Here is a 14744-nt window from a genome sequence, read left to right on the forward strand (position 1 = left end):
CTTGATCAATCTGGCTAATATTTTACCACATTTTACACTAATGTATATTGGTTCTAAATAATACCCTTCATGCATGTATAATAATATCAAGATAACATCATGTCGCTGCAACCAACGAACATAGCATAGACTAGCTAGCTTAGCTTCGGTTAGTTAGCAGTTTGCAGTTCTGTAAAATCAATCATAAATTCATCATAACACTGGCAAATTAAACCGTGCAGCAATACAACTAGGGTTTACAACTTCAAGGAAATTCATACATACAATTCCCTTTCCAGAAGGAAAATAATTAATGCTTACAAAATGGCTACATTATTGTTACTCCGTTTTTTTTTTTTTTTTTTTTTTTTTTTTTTTTGACAATTCATTTAAAATATTACACAATCTATATGATCATTAATTGCCATGCAAAATCTGCAGACTCGTGCATGCATGCAATGATAATGAAACTTGAATGACAAACAATTCAACAGACTATTTTCCAGATTTTAGCGGTTAACTGGTGAACCTTGAGCTAATGCCTATCTTATTATTATTATCATTGTTATTTTGTTTTCCCAAAAAGGTGTAGAAAAACCATCTTTAACAATAACAATATAATTCCTTAAATCATACTCCGTACTTCCTCTATGTATGTTGTATCACCTCCTTTAGTATTTTTTCCATTTACATTATTTTACACAATATTCAATGTAAATATTTGGTGGCTCTTAATAAATAATAAGGGGAATTTTGAATTTCACATGTTAATTTATAAATTATAAAATGTGGTTAAAGTTATTTTATTTTGACTTAGTGAGTCAAACCTTTAGAAATGGAGGTAAGATCAATATTTATTCTTGTACATACTATACTAGAGATAGTCAAAATTTCTTACGGAGTATATTATATTAGACCTCATGAGTAATTGAACAATGAACACATTGATGAATGATGATAGCAAAGTGCGTGGAAGCTAGATAAGATCATAAAGAGTTTGTTTTTAATATGGGATATTTTGGGATGGGGAAAACATATGAGGATACATTATTTGGAGTTTATCAAACCCATTTTTTGATGATAACTGATAAGTTTATTATGATAAGGTGATTGTGTTTTCAACATTAGACTTAAAATTTTGAAAGGAATATGTATAAGGTCTTAAGAGTTTAATATATATTAAAAAGTTAATGTTGATTTATCTAGTAATGTACTCCATCCTATGATTTAGGTTTAATATAATCAAAAATCTAAACATAACCCGAGAGGTCATTTATAGTCTTGTTTGACCGTATATGATTCGATCTCATCATCATGCATATCACATCAATTAACATTCAATAAAACAGATTATCTAAATTTATGATGTAGAAAAGGTCACAAAGGACATATTTTGCATAATTTAGAAGAGATGAATGTGATCCACCAACTTAGATATTACGATAACACTTAAACCAAATAAGATAGTTGATATTACACATACAGTCTTATCATTTATTTCCGCATACTAAATTCTTTGGACTCAGACAAAGTCGATTATGATTACTCGTAGGTTTTTTGGTGACCTTATATTTATCCAACAGATTGACTACATGACTTCTCTACAATAAATGCCATAAAAGTGGCGGGCTAAGCCAGAGTATGAGAAAAAACGCTCGCGGTTTCATCGAGAGCAATTGCAGCGCATGCATGCGGATAATCCTGTTATCTGTTAATCTTATCTGCCTCAATATGACCTGTATATGTTGATTGCCTTGTCATTCCCTTTATCTATATTACTTCATTATAACTTCTATGCTTTTTATCATACAAAGTTTCATTTATCTATGACATAAATATTTCATGACTAGGATCTTATAATTAGTTATGTGGTACCATTTTTGGATAGCCGATAGGCCCTTTATAGTAATTATAGTTATGTATACGTAACTAGCTAAATTGACCGTTTAAAGGTTTAGTAGATGATTTCAACCATCCAAATAACCTTTTGAGGTTTTGTGAGGTCCATATATGATATATAATGTTGTTTAAAATATATACATTCTCTGATTAATCACATAAAAACCCTTGGTGGCCTTTGGTCGGTGAAGGGGGTGTGTATTCAGGTAACTGGTTAAGATGATAGTTTAAATGCAAAATGGATGGTTCTAACAACCTAATTGGCCTCCCATTTCAAGGTCTCAAGGAGTCTAAAGGTTGCAACTCGTCTACTTTCCTTTTCGGACCCGAAAAAAGTTAAAATGGTTCAAAACTAAAGGCTTATAATAACTCACACTTTTAAACCATTTTCAAAAAATTTGAAATCTAATATTGTAGAATTATTATAATGCATAAATATATATATTCTTATTTTAAAATATTATCTGGAAAGATTTATTTAGTTTTTGGTGCAAGAATACAATATGAATACACTTAAGTAATGTACAGAATACGTATATACATATATTGATACATACTTTATACAAACATACAAAGTAATTCTAAATCTATAATTATTATTGTAAAATCTGTCGAGTGAAGAATTATTATAATCACGGTGCAAGCAATTGGCAAGCCATGCAATTTGTCAATCAATGCGGCTAATCTGATGACCACCCAAAGTTTATCAACTTAATTTGTTTGCACCGAATAACGTTTTCAATTCTTATCTTAAAAAATAAATTCATTGTAAGTTAACATTTTACATTTTTGTGGCTATAAATACCCTCGTTTGGTATTCGTACATTCATGCAAATACTAGCTTTCTACTTAATTATGTTACAAGTACTTTCTAAAGATGAAGATCAAATGCTTCAATTCTCTCTCTTTTTCCTTCCTTTTCTTGTCCTTCTCTCTTTTACTCAATCTTGCTACTCCTACTTTGTTGTTTCAGGTAAGTTAAACACTTATCAAAGTAAGCATTTTTAATACTAGATACACATACATTTACATTTCTTATAATTCGACAAGCTTTCGTTTTTTTTTTTTTTTTAAAAAAAAAAGGCCTTAGGAGAATTATGTCTTAATCATATAGTTTGTGTTACATTTTGGTTTATAACTTTGAATTTTTCTCTGATCTAATTCTCTATTGTTAAATTGTTATTATCAGGGATTCAATTGGGATTCATGCAATAAGCAAGGAGGTTTATATAGCTTTTTAAGCAACTCAATCGATGATTTGGCTAGATCTGGAGTAACTCATGTGTGGCTTCCTCCGCCAAGTCATTCAGTTTCACCTCAAGGTAAACTTTTCTTTACTACGAGTACTTCCTTTGTCCGAAATTAATATTTATGTTTATGGTGTAAATAAACTACTAGCAATATGTAATGCGGCAAACAATTAAATTACATTTGAACTAAAACAATGACTATTTTTTGTACTCCATAATAATATGAAGAATTCATTGCTTATAGCTATTTAATCGGTTGTAGAAATATTGTATACGAAATATAATTTTTTAATTTCCCAAAACTTAAATTATTTAAATATATAATATTGTTGTCAACAGCTGACTTCCGGAAAATGATTTTGGCACACCCCTTTGTGAGAGCATAATTTTTTATGCTCCTCTCACGTAGAGGTGTGCCAATATCAATAAAAAGTGTGCCAAAATCAATTTCTCTGACTTCCTTTCACACTCTGCTTATTTGATGACATAGGGCACAAGTTAAGTACTCTGCAACACATATGACAAGGCAAACGTTTTTTTTCTTCTTTCTATGTGTGTGTATGTGTGCGAGCGTGTATTTGGAAAAAAAAAAAAAAAAAAGACAGCAGGGACAACTTAATCAATTACCAAGTAATTACTTTTCTTAATTAATCACTTAATTGTATAATGTCAGGGTATTTGCCTGGAAGATTATACGATCTCGATGCATCGAAATATGGTAATGAGATGGAACTGAAGACACTTATCAGCAACTTCCACCAAAAAGGGATAAAATGTGTTGCAGACATAGTCATAAATCATAGGACTGCTGAAAAACAAGATGGAAGAGGCATATACTGCATGTTCGAAGGAGGAACACCAGATGATCGCTTAGATTGGGGTCCTTGGGCTATTTGTAGAGATGATACACAATACTCTGATGGTTCCGGTAACCCTGACACCGGAGATGGTTACGCTGCTGCCCCTGATATTGATCATCTTAATCCAAGAGTACAAAAGGAGCTTATAGATTGGATGAATTGGCTCAAAGCCGAAATTGGCTTTGATGGTTGGAGGCTTGATTTTGTTAAGGGCTATTCTCCTAGCATAACGAAGTTGTACATGGAACGAACACAACCGGATTTTGCTGTAGGAGAGTTATGGGACTCGATTACTTATCTTAATGGTGCACCTGACTATAACCAGGACGCGCATAGAAGTGAGTTGGCTCGATGGGTGGAAGCGTCTGGTGGTGGAGTGGTTACCGCGTTTGATTTCACCACCAAAGGGATACTTCAATACGCGGTACAAGGGCAGTGGTGGAGGATGAAGGATCCTAATGGAAGGCCTAGTGGACTAATAGGAATTTCGCCGAAAAATGCTGTTACTTTCTTAGATAATCATGATACAGGTTCAAGTCAGAAGCTTTGGGCTTTTCCTTCTGATAAAGTCATGCAAGGATATGCTTATATTCTCACCCATCCAGGAATTCCATGCATAGTAAGTAACTAAATCCGAACAGAGGTAGTATGATTTCGTAGTTAATTAGCTAAGGGACTATATTTTCACTAACAATCTTACTTTATCTATTGCAGTTTTATGATCATTTCTTTGATTGGGGATTGAAGGAAGAAATTATATCATTGACATCCATAAGAACAAGGAACGCGATATCTGAAACAAGTAACGTGAATATACTGGCCTCTGATCCTGATCTATACATGGCAATGGTAGATGATAGAATCATAGTGAAGATTGGGTCAAGTATGGCGACAAGCAATTTTGTTCCGCCAAATTACAAAATTGTGACGTATGGAAACTGTTACTGTGTATGGGAGAAGCAAGGCTAAGAATTTAAGTTTTCGAAAGAATTAAGTTATGTTACTTTTTTGTTGAGCGAATGTAACACAATTCATGAATTACAATGAACTGAATGAAGCTTATGAGTTATGATCGCTGTATACCTTCAAAAAATTGACTAGTTGTTTTCTGATAGATTTGTTAGCTGTTACATTACAACACCACATATACTGACTAACTAACAAAAATGAGTAAAAACATAGCCCATGATTTTTAATTGATCAGTTAGCGTAGCAATTATGACAGTTTTGGTACCATTTCCAGTCTTAATGGTAAGCACAATAACACTTCCCTGCGTTAGCTACAGCAGGTCATAACTCATAAGTAAGGCCACAGCCGTGGTCCAGAAAGTGGCTCGTATCACCCCCAGGCATTAAGCCATTAAGTACACAATTGGAAAATGCAGGGTCTAGGATTGCATAGTGAAAATTCAAATCGTTATGTTCAGCAAGATAAAAAATGATGCATTCGGGTTGAAAAGATGATCAACCAAATCAAGGCCAACCAAACCTGACGATATATGATTAGTTCTAGTTTTAGGAGTTTAGCTTAACACATCCATCTGGTCCAAGTAAAACGGCTTCAGAACAAATACAAAAGCTTGAGAAAAACTAAATGCATACAAAGTAAATGACGGTATAATTAATAACGTAGGACGAATTGACTATATCCTGAAGTTATGAAGTTTTAAGAAAAATAACGGCTTTGAATCGTCAGAAAGACATAACTCCATTCATAACTCCTATAGACACATGTAACATATATTATTGATTCCATATCAGCCCAAACATACAGCTTTTCGGCTCGAATTTATCTACTCGATTCACAACTTCCTCCTACTTGTAAGTCCTTTCTCAATGGCTGTCGAATGTGTAGGATAAACCTTATCTTATAAAGAAAATCTGACTTGATAGACTGAACCCAACTCCAAGTAGAACATGTACACGAGTCAAGTGGCGTGACGTTTCATCCTAAAACCACTTATCATTATCAATGCATGAATAGATGAGTAGCACACTAACTTTATCTGCTTATCGCCTTCCTATCAAATTTCTCATACGGGACTTTTCCTTCAAACACACAGGGCATTGCCAAACAGAAAATTGTTATGCACACTAAGCCTACCACACTGGGTGATAAAACTGATAATGAGTCTGAATTGATTTCATTGATATATTGTAAAAGTATATACTACGTATTTGGCTAAGCTTATTGCTGTCGGAGATATTGGGATCATAGTGATAATCTCTGTGCTATTGAATCTCCAAGACTATGGTCTAAACCTCTGTTTTGTCTAGTTGAGGATTTAAGAGTACTGAGTACTGACGAGGAAGTGTACATCCATCAGACAGTGCTAACAGGAAATAGGAATTCAGGAATAGCAGAAGCAACAAAATTGCTTGTAAAGATCATTAGGCTTGCACTACCTAAACTCACTGATACTGTATATCCATATTACATTACATGACTTGATTTGAGCTGATGCAAAAGATCAATGCGATTAATTGTTGTATCATACGTATTGCATGTAAAAGGGAATGGTACATAATTGCCCAACATGAATAACCAACAATTACAGAACTCATAAAAAAATTGACCTTAGCTGCCCGACGAACAGGATAGACTAATCAACTTGAATCAGGAATATGACCCCAACAGCCAGCACATTGGCTTAAATTGATAGAATACTTAACCAAATAAGTCACAACAGCTCTGCACCAGAACCAAATTCACCACATGAAACTTGTTCTATATGACAATCCTTAACAGCCCCTAAATCTGATGGAAAATGAAAATCACTTCAAAAATCGAGTCATCAAAGCGCATTTGATTAAGAAATTAAAGAGCCCTCCTTTACATATAATCTCAGGTTTCCTGGCAAATATAGAAAGTACTAACTATTAATCCATGACTATAATACACCCCCATCTCTTACCATCTTACTATACCCTCTCTATCCATCTACTAATGATTGCCAACAAAAGAGTTGTAAACATAAACATTTTGAAGAAAGACTTGCTAAAAATAGGTCCTAACATAAACTGAATCCTCCTCAAAAACCTAGTACGGAGTAGAGAATGTTGTAACTAACCTAGTTTAAAGTTTAAACTAACAAGAAACTTACTGCACAGATGATCTGTTGCTAGAGAATTTACAGAGAAGTTATATTTAGCTGTTCTGGGAAGGTGCCCGTTTAGGTACTGTCATCATTAGTCTCTCTCAGGAGCATCTCCAGGTGCTTTCCTCGCACTCAGATTCCCTGGATGTGCCCAGATCCTCTCAAATTCTTCTGACAGTATTTTATCAGCTTTCACATCCTCTTCTCCTGCCTTAAGGTTCATTTTGCTGAGGGTGGAGAGTGATCTAGGACTTCCTCCAGCAGCAGGGGAGAAACAGAAGCTTGGGGTAGCAAATGGCGAGGCATAAGGAGTATGCTGAATAGAAAAGGGGCTAGGTGACATGCGTTTTTGGATTGGGAGACCACCAAAACCTCCTCTACAGAATAGCGATTTGGACTCTGAAGCTGATTGTTTAACAGCATCGTCCACAAATAATAAATCATCTATTCTAGCCATGATGTTAAATGCTAAGCTCTCCAAAACTCTTGAGTAGCTTTCTAGTATTGCTTGCCCAACATCCTGCACCACGGGATAAATGCAAAATTTTGAGTACTTTTGCTATAAGAAATGCATGCCTTCCAGCAATAACATGGCAATTTTTTTAAGTATGATCTCTAAATCCAAGTGAAAACAACAATACAATACTACTTCTGGGGTAATTAGCAATGATGCAGCAAATTATGGGGCATCAACAAAGTACCTTGTTAAACTGTATCTTGCTCATATCTAGAGCTGTTTGTGGAAGTACAGGGAACCGAAGCTTGAGGAACCTCAAAAGTGTTTCAGCACGTCGTGCAAGAACTTGATTCTTGTCATTATCAGATACAAGACCTTTGACCTTGCCACCCCAAGTTGCTCGTTTACTTCTAGACTGACCTGCAAGTCTTTTCTGATCTTTCAATCTCCAGACATGAACCGATGCCTCGATCCTATTGGCAACTTCCAGGATTTGATGTTCCGAAGACAAGTCAAGACAATCCAGAAGGCAATCAGGCGTGAACAGCTCAGCAGTTACATAGCGGTATATGACCTCTCCTAGACAGTCTTTTCCGTTCTGGCAAGGCAAAGTTTATTAATATCAGTAAACAACTAAACACATTGCTATACACTATTCAGCAATACACAGAAGATGCCTCAATCTCAGAGAAAATCTAAATGCAAAGAAAAAGACAGGACTTGTTGGACAATAATATACAACCTTGGACGACAAGAGCTCAAAATGTAGCAGCGGAAGCTACAGAATTAATACCAGTACTTGGTCACAGACTCAGAGCAAAACAGACAAACGAGGTCAAATTTACAATACTCTACAGACAATTACGGGTATTACTGCACATTGTACGTGACTGATCAAGGGAACAGATTAGACATTAGTACTCGTGTATTCAATACTACTAGTTGCAGCAGCCAGCTGAATGAAGATTATACCCATATACAAGCATCATTACATCTATCTCAGTCAACAATGGCAAAAATAAGCTTCTCACCTTAGGCAAAGACTCCAAATAAACGTCGGGAATCTCCATCTCAGCAATGACACTGGTATTTATAGCCATAGCAGCCTTTAGAATCTGGTTAGTGCAATCCCTACACTGCTGCAACCTCTTCCTAGCATCCTCAGACAAACCACGAGGTGGAACTTTCGGACAAGGCAACCACCACTTCTCCTCCTGCCGAACAGACGGCCGACTATTAGACACTGCTGTTTTAAGAGGATCCCGATCATCACTCTCTCGGTCAGCATACGAAAACTCAGTCTCCTTAAACCCTTCAAGCATACTAAGCAACATTGCATCCAGTTTCTTAAGAGCAGGCAGATTCACATACAAATCCGACCTCGGCCTCGTCGCCATAACCTCAAAAGAACCACCACCAGGAAACTCCTGTACTGATGGGACTAATTCAACAATCGAGTCACTCACACATAACAACCACTCCATTTCTCTGCACCACATCTTCTTCCTCTGGGACGCCAACGGCTCTAATCTCCATAACTCCCCAAAAACAGTAGCTACCCAATTTCAACAAACAAACCAAAATCAGACTACAAATTCATCAAAATATTACACAACAAAAAACCAAACAATGTCAAATAAATTAAAAAAAAAGTACAAGAATTATACCAGCAAGATTGGTAATTGCATTTGAGATAGCAAGAGCAGTGCAAACACCCTTTCCACCACCAGACATGTCCTCTCCTAACAACAACTTCGCAAATCTCTCCTTCATCAACTCAACCTCTATACACATCAACAAACACAAAACCCAGAAATTATTATTTAATTTTATTTTCAGATATACATGAAAACAGTCAATATAATGAAAAAAAAAAAAAAAAAACTCAAAAATGGAAATAACACAATATATCAATACTTTGACTTGTTAGTTATTACTCATAGATTAAGCCACAGATTTATAATACAAGGTCACCATTTTTTCACTGACCTAAAAAAAAAAAAAAGAAAATGACATTATTATGATAAATCCAATCAGTCTCCATTCGCAGAAATTTCGCCATTGATATATCCAAATTTTATTAACAAAAAATAAAAATTAAAGCCGACACATTAAACTGAATTTTCTCCCAAAAAAAGCAACCCAAAACACACAATTAGAAATGACATAGAATAATACTCCACAAGTAAAAATTTTATACAAAAAATAAAAAAAAACAGAGATCCAAAAAAAAGGAAATGTGGGTGTAATTATAATTACCGGAAAAATCAGAGTCGTTGGATTGAGGGAGTTTGATGTCATCCCAGAGAACGGCGTCTCTACCGGAGATAACCGGAAAAGCGAAATGAGTAGCGGCGAAGTTAAAACCTCCAGGGTGTCGAAGAGCAGGGGAAGAAGTAGAGGTAGAAGGAGCAGCATCAGGATCAAAGCGAAGGAGAGAGAAACTACTAGAACTTTCAGATTCACTAACATCTGCACTTAAACAGTAGCTTCCTCCACCTCTATCACTTTGTTGGTCGTATTGATCGTCTTCTGAGGAAATACTACCCATTGATTTGATGAAGATGATTGAATCTGGAAATGAAGGTTTGAATGGTGGAGATCTATTGTTGCATTGTGGATTGCAAGGGAGGGAATGGTGATGGTTGTTGTTGTTGTTGTTGTTGCGGAAGGATGAAGGAGTGATAATGGAGGAAGAGAGAGAAAGTGAAAGTGAGGTGGGGGACCAGAGAAAGAAAGAGAAAGAGAGAGAGAGAATGTGGTTTTGTTTTACGATACAAGAGGAGAGAGAAAGAAAGATGCTTAAGGTGCCCGACACAGACGCTGTGGTTTTTCATAAGGCCTTTCTCTGCATATAACACACAACCCTTCTTTTTCACTTTTTTTTTTTTTGTTTTTATTATACTCCTTTCATTTTCCCATTTCTAAACTTTTTTTTTTTGGCTCAATTTTTTTTTTTTTTTTTACAAGTTTTTAGACAATAAAAAAAAAGTGGACATTATGTTTCATCGGTTAATCCTAACCTAACATAATGTCATAAAATTGCATCAAAAAAACATAATGTCATAAAATTGAAGATACTCACCTCAAAAAAAAAAAAAAATACGGAGTAAAAAATAAATAAAAATAAATTGAAGAAGCTTAAATTAAAGAGCCAAATATCTTCATTTTTTTAAAAAAAAAAAAAAAAAAAAAAATTGTGGGCTGCCTCTTTGATATCCTTTCAACACAAAGAGTTACGAGTAACAATTATCATGAGCCTTCGTCTTTGTGTAATTTTCATACTATAGTAGTTTGAATGTGATCACATTTGTTGAACTTATACTATTTTCATTCAATGATTCACTGGCATAAATATTATCTGTTTAGATATGTAATAAAACAAAAAAAGATTCGAATTTTAAATAGGTAATTAAATCAAGGATTGTAACAGTTCATAACACCATTGTCATTAAAAAATTTTAAAAGCACTTGTCAAAAAAAAAAAAAAAAAAAAAATTTAAAAGCACAAAAAGAAAGCTATATACTCATTTATATCGTCATTTTATGAATTTAAATTATATTTATTAAATCACTTTCAAAATAAAACAAAAATTGTGTATTGCACAAGTTTACAACTTGTTTCCTCTATTTGGAATAGGTAGACATAGTTTTACACCTCATTGCAACTAAGGGCTTAGGGTAAAATCCGTAAAATTGATCATATGTAACTCTAGGCTCGCCCCATGACATCATACATAAATTTGATTTGGACTAATTACTTATAATTGTTGGACTACTGTTTACCATATCCCTCCTAACTAATTAAATGTCACATTCTATTTATTTTCTTACCAAAAATTGGGAAGATTGGCAAGATAAGCTCAAATCACAATGGCGCTATAAGAAAGAAGAAGAAAAAAAAAAAAGCAGACAAAGAAGAAAGCAATAAAACAACGTATGGCCCAGAAATAGGCACAAAAAATTGATGCCGATGATAAGGTAATACGGAGTAGTAGTATAACTTTATGGTCTATTAAAATGGTGGCCTTGATATTCGGGAACAAGAGTAGAAAACCCCAATTATTAAACCAATAACAAATGTCAGCAAAATCCTTTATTTACATAATTAATTTATGTTTATTCCTGGTACTTTTTTATTAAGCTTAAACCGGCCTTATATTGTTTCACTACATTATCATTTTACAACTTTTACGACATTTTATTTTTTCCTACTATTTAAATCATGAGATCATGCATTTTATTGTAGTTTTCTTATAAGCTCTTTTTGGAAATTAAATAAAATTAGCAAAGCCAATTAGGAGTTTATTAGTTTGACTAAAATAACAGTTAATTATGTTTAGAGAAACCCTATTAGAATTATTAGCTAGCATGCTATGGAGCCCACCATACAGTGCATGCATGGGGATGTGGGCCGGTGGAATTCCTTTATTTTTTTTTACAAGTATGTTTTTTTGGAGGAAGACCAACAAGGGGTAACGAATGATAAAGTAACAACATGACAATGTAACGTTTTTCTTTGTTAACTGTAGAGTGTAGACAACAAATGGCCTAAGCCCTAAGCCTAATGCTATGAAGACACTATGAAGTATGAACGTATGGAGGAGTTACCATATATGTCTGAGTAGTCAAACTAATTCGATTAATCGATTCATTGGTAAAAATGTAACGGGTTTTTCAAATACTTGGGTCTGTTCACATTTACTGAACTGAATTTAATAGAGCTGAAATGAATATTTTATGAGAGAATGATATTAGGAGTTGAACTGATTGAAACTGAACTGAACTGAAATTAAGTTGAAGTGAACAAACCCTTACTAATGAGTGAGAAAATGACACTATAAATATTAATATCTCATGTTTGCAATTGTTGATTGAGATTCATAAGTAACAACTCTCACCAAACATGTTCTTAACATACAACTCATCCTAAAAATTGTTTTGGGAATAATACGAGTACTCCATATATAATCAATTAATCACATACGGAGTACATAGGAGTGCTTAACTTTGTACTGAGTACGTTATTTTGAGAGGAGTAATCATAATCACCACCTAATTTAAATTCTGAACATATATAGGGGGCGTGTATTTAGAAGAAAGGACTACTAATAGTATTGACCAAATTAAATTAAGGAATTAATAGGGAGTTGCACGAATTGATTAGAAGTAATTACCCATTTATTTCATTTGAGTGTAATTTTAAATTAAATTTCCTCTGTTGGTCAAATAATTTTCACAAATTTTGTGCCCTTTTAGAAATTCACACAAAAGTCTTGAAATAGAAAGTCCAAAAAATTCTTCAAACTCGTAATAATGACTGTTTTCGACATTTGAGCTCAAAAAACCTGCTAAAAATATGGACAGGGAGAATCAATCATATATGTAGGAGAAAAAAGATTTAAGGTATTATAGGATTTTGATTGAGTGTTTTCTGAGTTGGAATAATGCCATTTTAGTGAATTTGGGAAGCTTTTTTGGGTTTGAAAATTTGGAGCATCTCATTGATTTCTTTACCCTAATTCAGTAATACGTATCAAATTTATTTACTTTATTTATTTTTGGTAGTAAAATTTTGGAGTACCATATTAGCTTTGGCTGAAAAAAGATAGGGTAGGATTTTCTTTAATATCCACGTTTTGGTTTGTGATTGGTTTTGATTCTTTCATCCATATTTTTTTAGTCACCAAATCCATTAATCCATTTCCATATTTTCAATTGATTCGTTGTTTGAATTTTTTTTGGTGCGGTTTGTGTTAAAAAGTTAACAAAGGTAAAGCTATAACAAGAGTAGTAGTGTAGAATCTATTGGGATGAAGAAAAGTGAGAAAGTACATAGGTTAGCCTAGTCTTTTTTGTAAAATTGATCGATCCAAATTGATCATTGCTCTTTTTTTTCAAAAATAAGATAGTGAAATTTTCATTGTACTCGTAAATGCAGAGTAAAACCCTTTTTTTTTCCTTAAAAATACATCTAAAGGTGTGGTTTTGAAAATCTCGCCATTTTTTGTTGTGTAAAGATATTAAAATAGACTTCATAGTCATAAACTCATACCGTAATAGACACAATAACATATTCACGGTTCTAAATCTATGTGTTGACAAGTGTAAAAATCATAGCATTGCAAACACTTTATTTATAAGGATCGCCACTATTTTTCCTAGCTAATGCATATACATGTATGGCGTATCAGTATAAACTTCAAAACCATGAAGTACAATACTCCGTATTATATACCTTAGTACAACCATAAAGATAAATTAGGTTTACCCTACTGATGAAAAATCGTCATTACCTCGTTAGAGTACAATTTATATTCACACACAGAAAAAAAATAAAAAATAAAAAAAATGTGGTCACAATTCATAAATGGGTGAAAAGCAAGTTTAAGCACACGATTTCATCTGTAGAGGCTCACGAGTAAGATGTAACAAGGTCGTTAATTGCAGCAACATAAAGTCACGATTTCTGCCTCCTGCTCGGTTGTTAATGATACATGTGCATGATTGCGCCATCTCATATCAACTGTTGTGCACTCTGCTCTAGACTACCATTTTTTTTTTCTACGACTAATTAATTTTATACTTCACATGGTAATCAGCAATGTACGCTGTTTTACGAGCTAATCATAGTTTTTGGAGAATGGGATTATTGCATTAATTATCCCTTCTCGTTATTCTAATCTCTACTACGAGTACCACTGTACGTAATGGGTAAATCCCTGTTTCTCTTCTTGATAAACAGGAAATGCATCTCCAGGGGGTAGTTTTGTATTTTATGGCCTAGTAACTTGGGGTACGATCGTCTATCTATAATATCACATACAATAGAGGTGAATTGGGGTAACGAAATTTTATTGACGGCGTTAGTAAAGTACAACAACTTCCTTCGAAGTCCCAGTAGTCCCATTTACTCCAACCTCAACAAAAAAGGTAGAATCTTCTTCCCTGTTCACTACTACTCTTCTTCTCATCATCTATTAAACTTATAATTCTAGAATTGTAGATCAAGGTTGTTGGTGGTTGCAATGTTAGGCACAATAACTGAATTGAAATATACGTAGCAAAAGTTCTGAATTTTCTGTGAATAACACCGAGAATTCGAAGAGCATCTTCAATGGAGTTTCAGAAGTTCAACGGCTACTTCAATGGAGGAAGTTGACACTTTACCCTTTGGGGTTGATTTTGCCCTTTTTCTCCC

General features: G+C 34.1%; 2 protein-coding genes across 2 annotated transcripts; one reads left to right on the plus strand and one right to left on the minus strand.

Moving 5' to 3' along the window:
- The first annotated feature begins 2755 nt into the window (after positions 1-2755).
- On the plus strand, positions 2756-4957 carry LOC145620140 (alpha-amylase-like). The gene is made up of 4 exons (XM_081674782.1): positions 2756-2851; positions 3068-3200; positions 3802-4607; positions 4703-4957. The coding sequence occupies exons 1-4, from the start codon at positions 2756-2758 to the stop codon at positions 4955-4957; spliced, it is 1290 nt and encodes a 429-aa protein (XP_081530908.1).
- A 1993-nt stretch (positions 4958-6950) lies between these two features.
- Positions 6951-10159, minus strand: LOC145620265 (rop guanine nucleotide exchange factor 1-like). The gene is made up of 5 exons (XM_081674908.1): positions 9803-10159; positions 9211-9327; positions 8575-9098; positions 7788-8141; positions 6951-7606 (listed from the first exon to the last, which is right to left on the minus strand). Exons 1-5 carry the CDS (start codon positions 10092-10094, stop codon positions 7178-7180), a joined length of 1716 nt encoding a protein of 571 aa, XP_081531034.1. The 5' UTR covers positions 10095-10159; the 3' UTR covers positions 6951-7177.
- Positions 10160-14744: the final 4585 nt, after the last annotated feature.

The sequence above is a fragment of the Chenopodium album genome, chromosome 27 (assembly GCF_948465745.1).
Source record: "Chenopodium album chromosome 27, dcCheAlbu1.1, whole genome shotgun sequence".
NCBI classification, from domain to species: Eukaryota; Viridiplantae; Streptophyta; class Magnoliopsida; order Caryophyllales; family Amaranthaceae; genus Chenopodium; species Chenopodium album.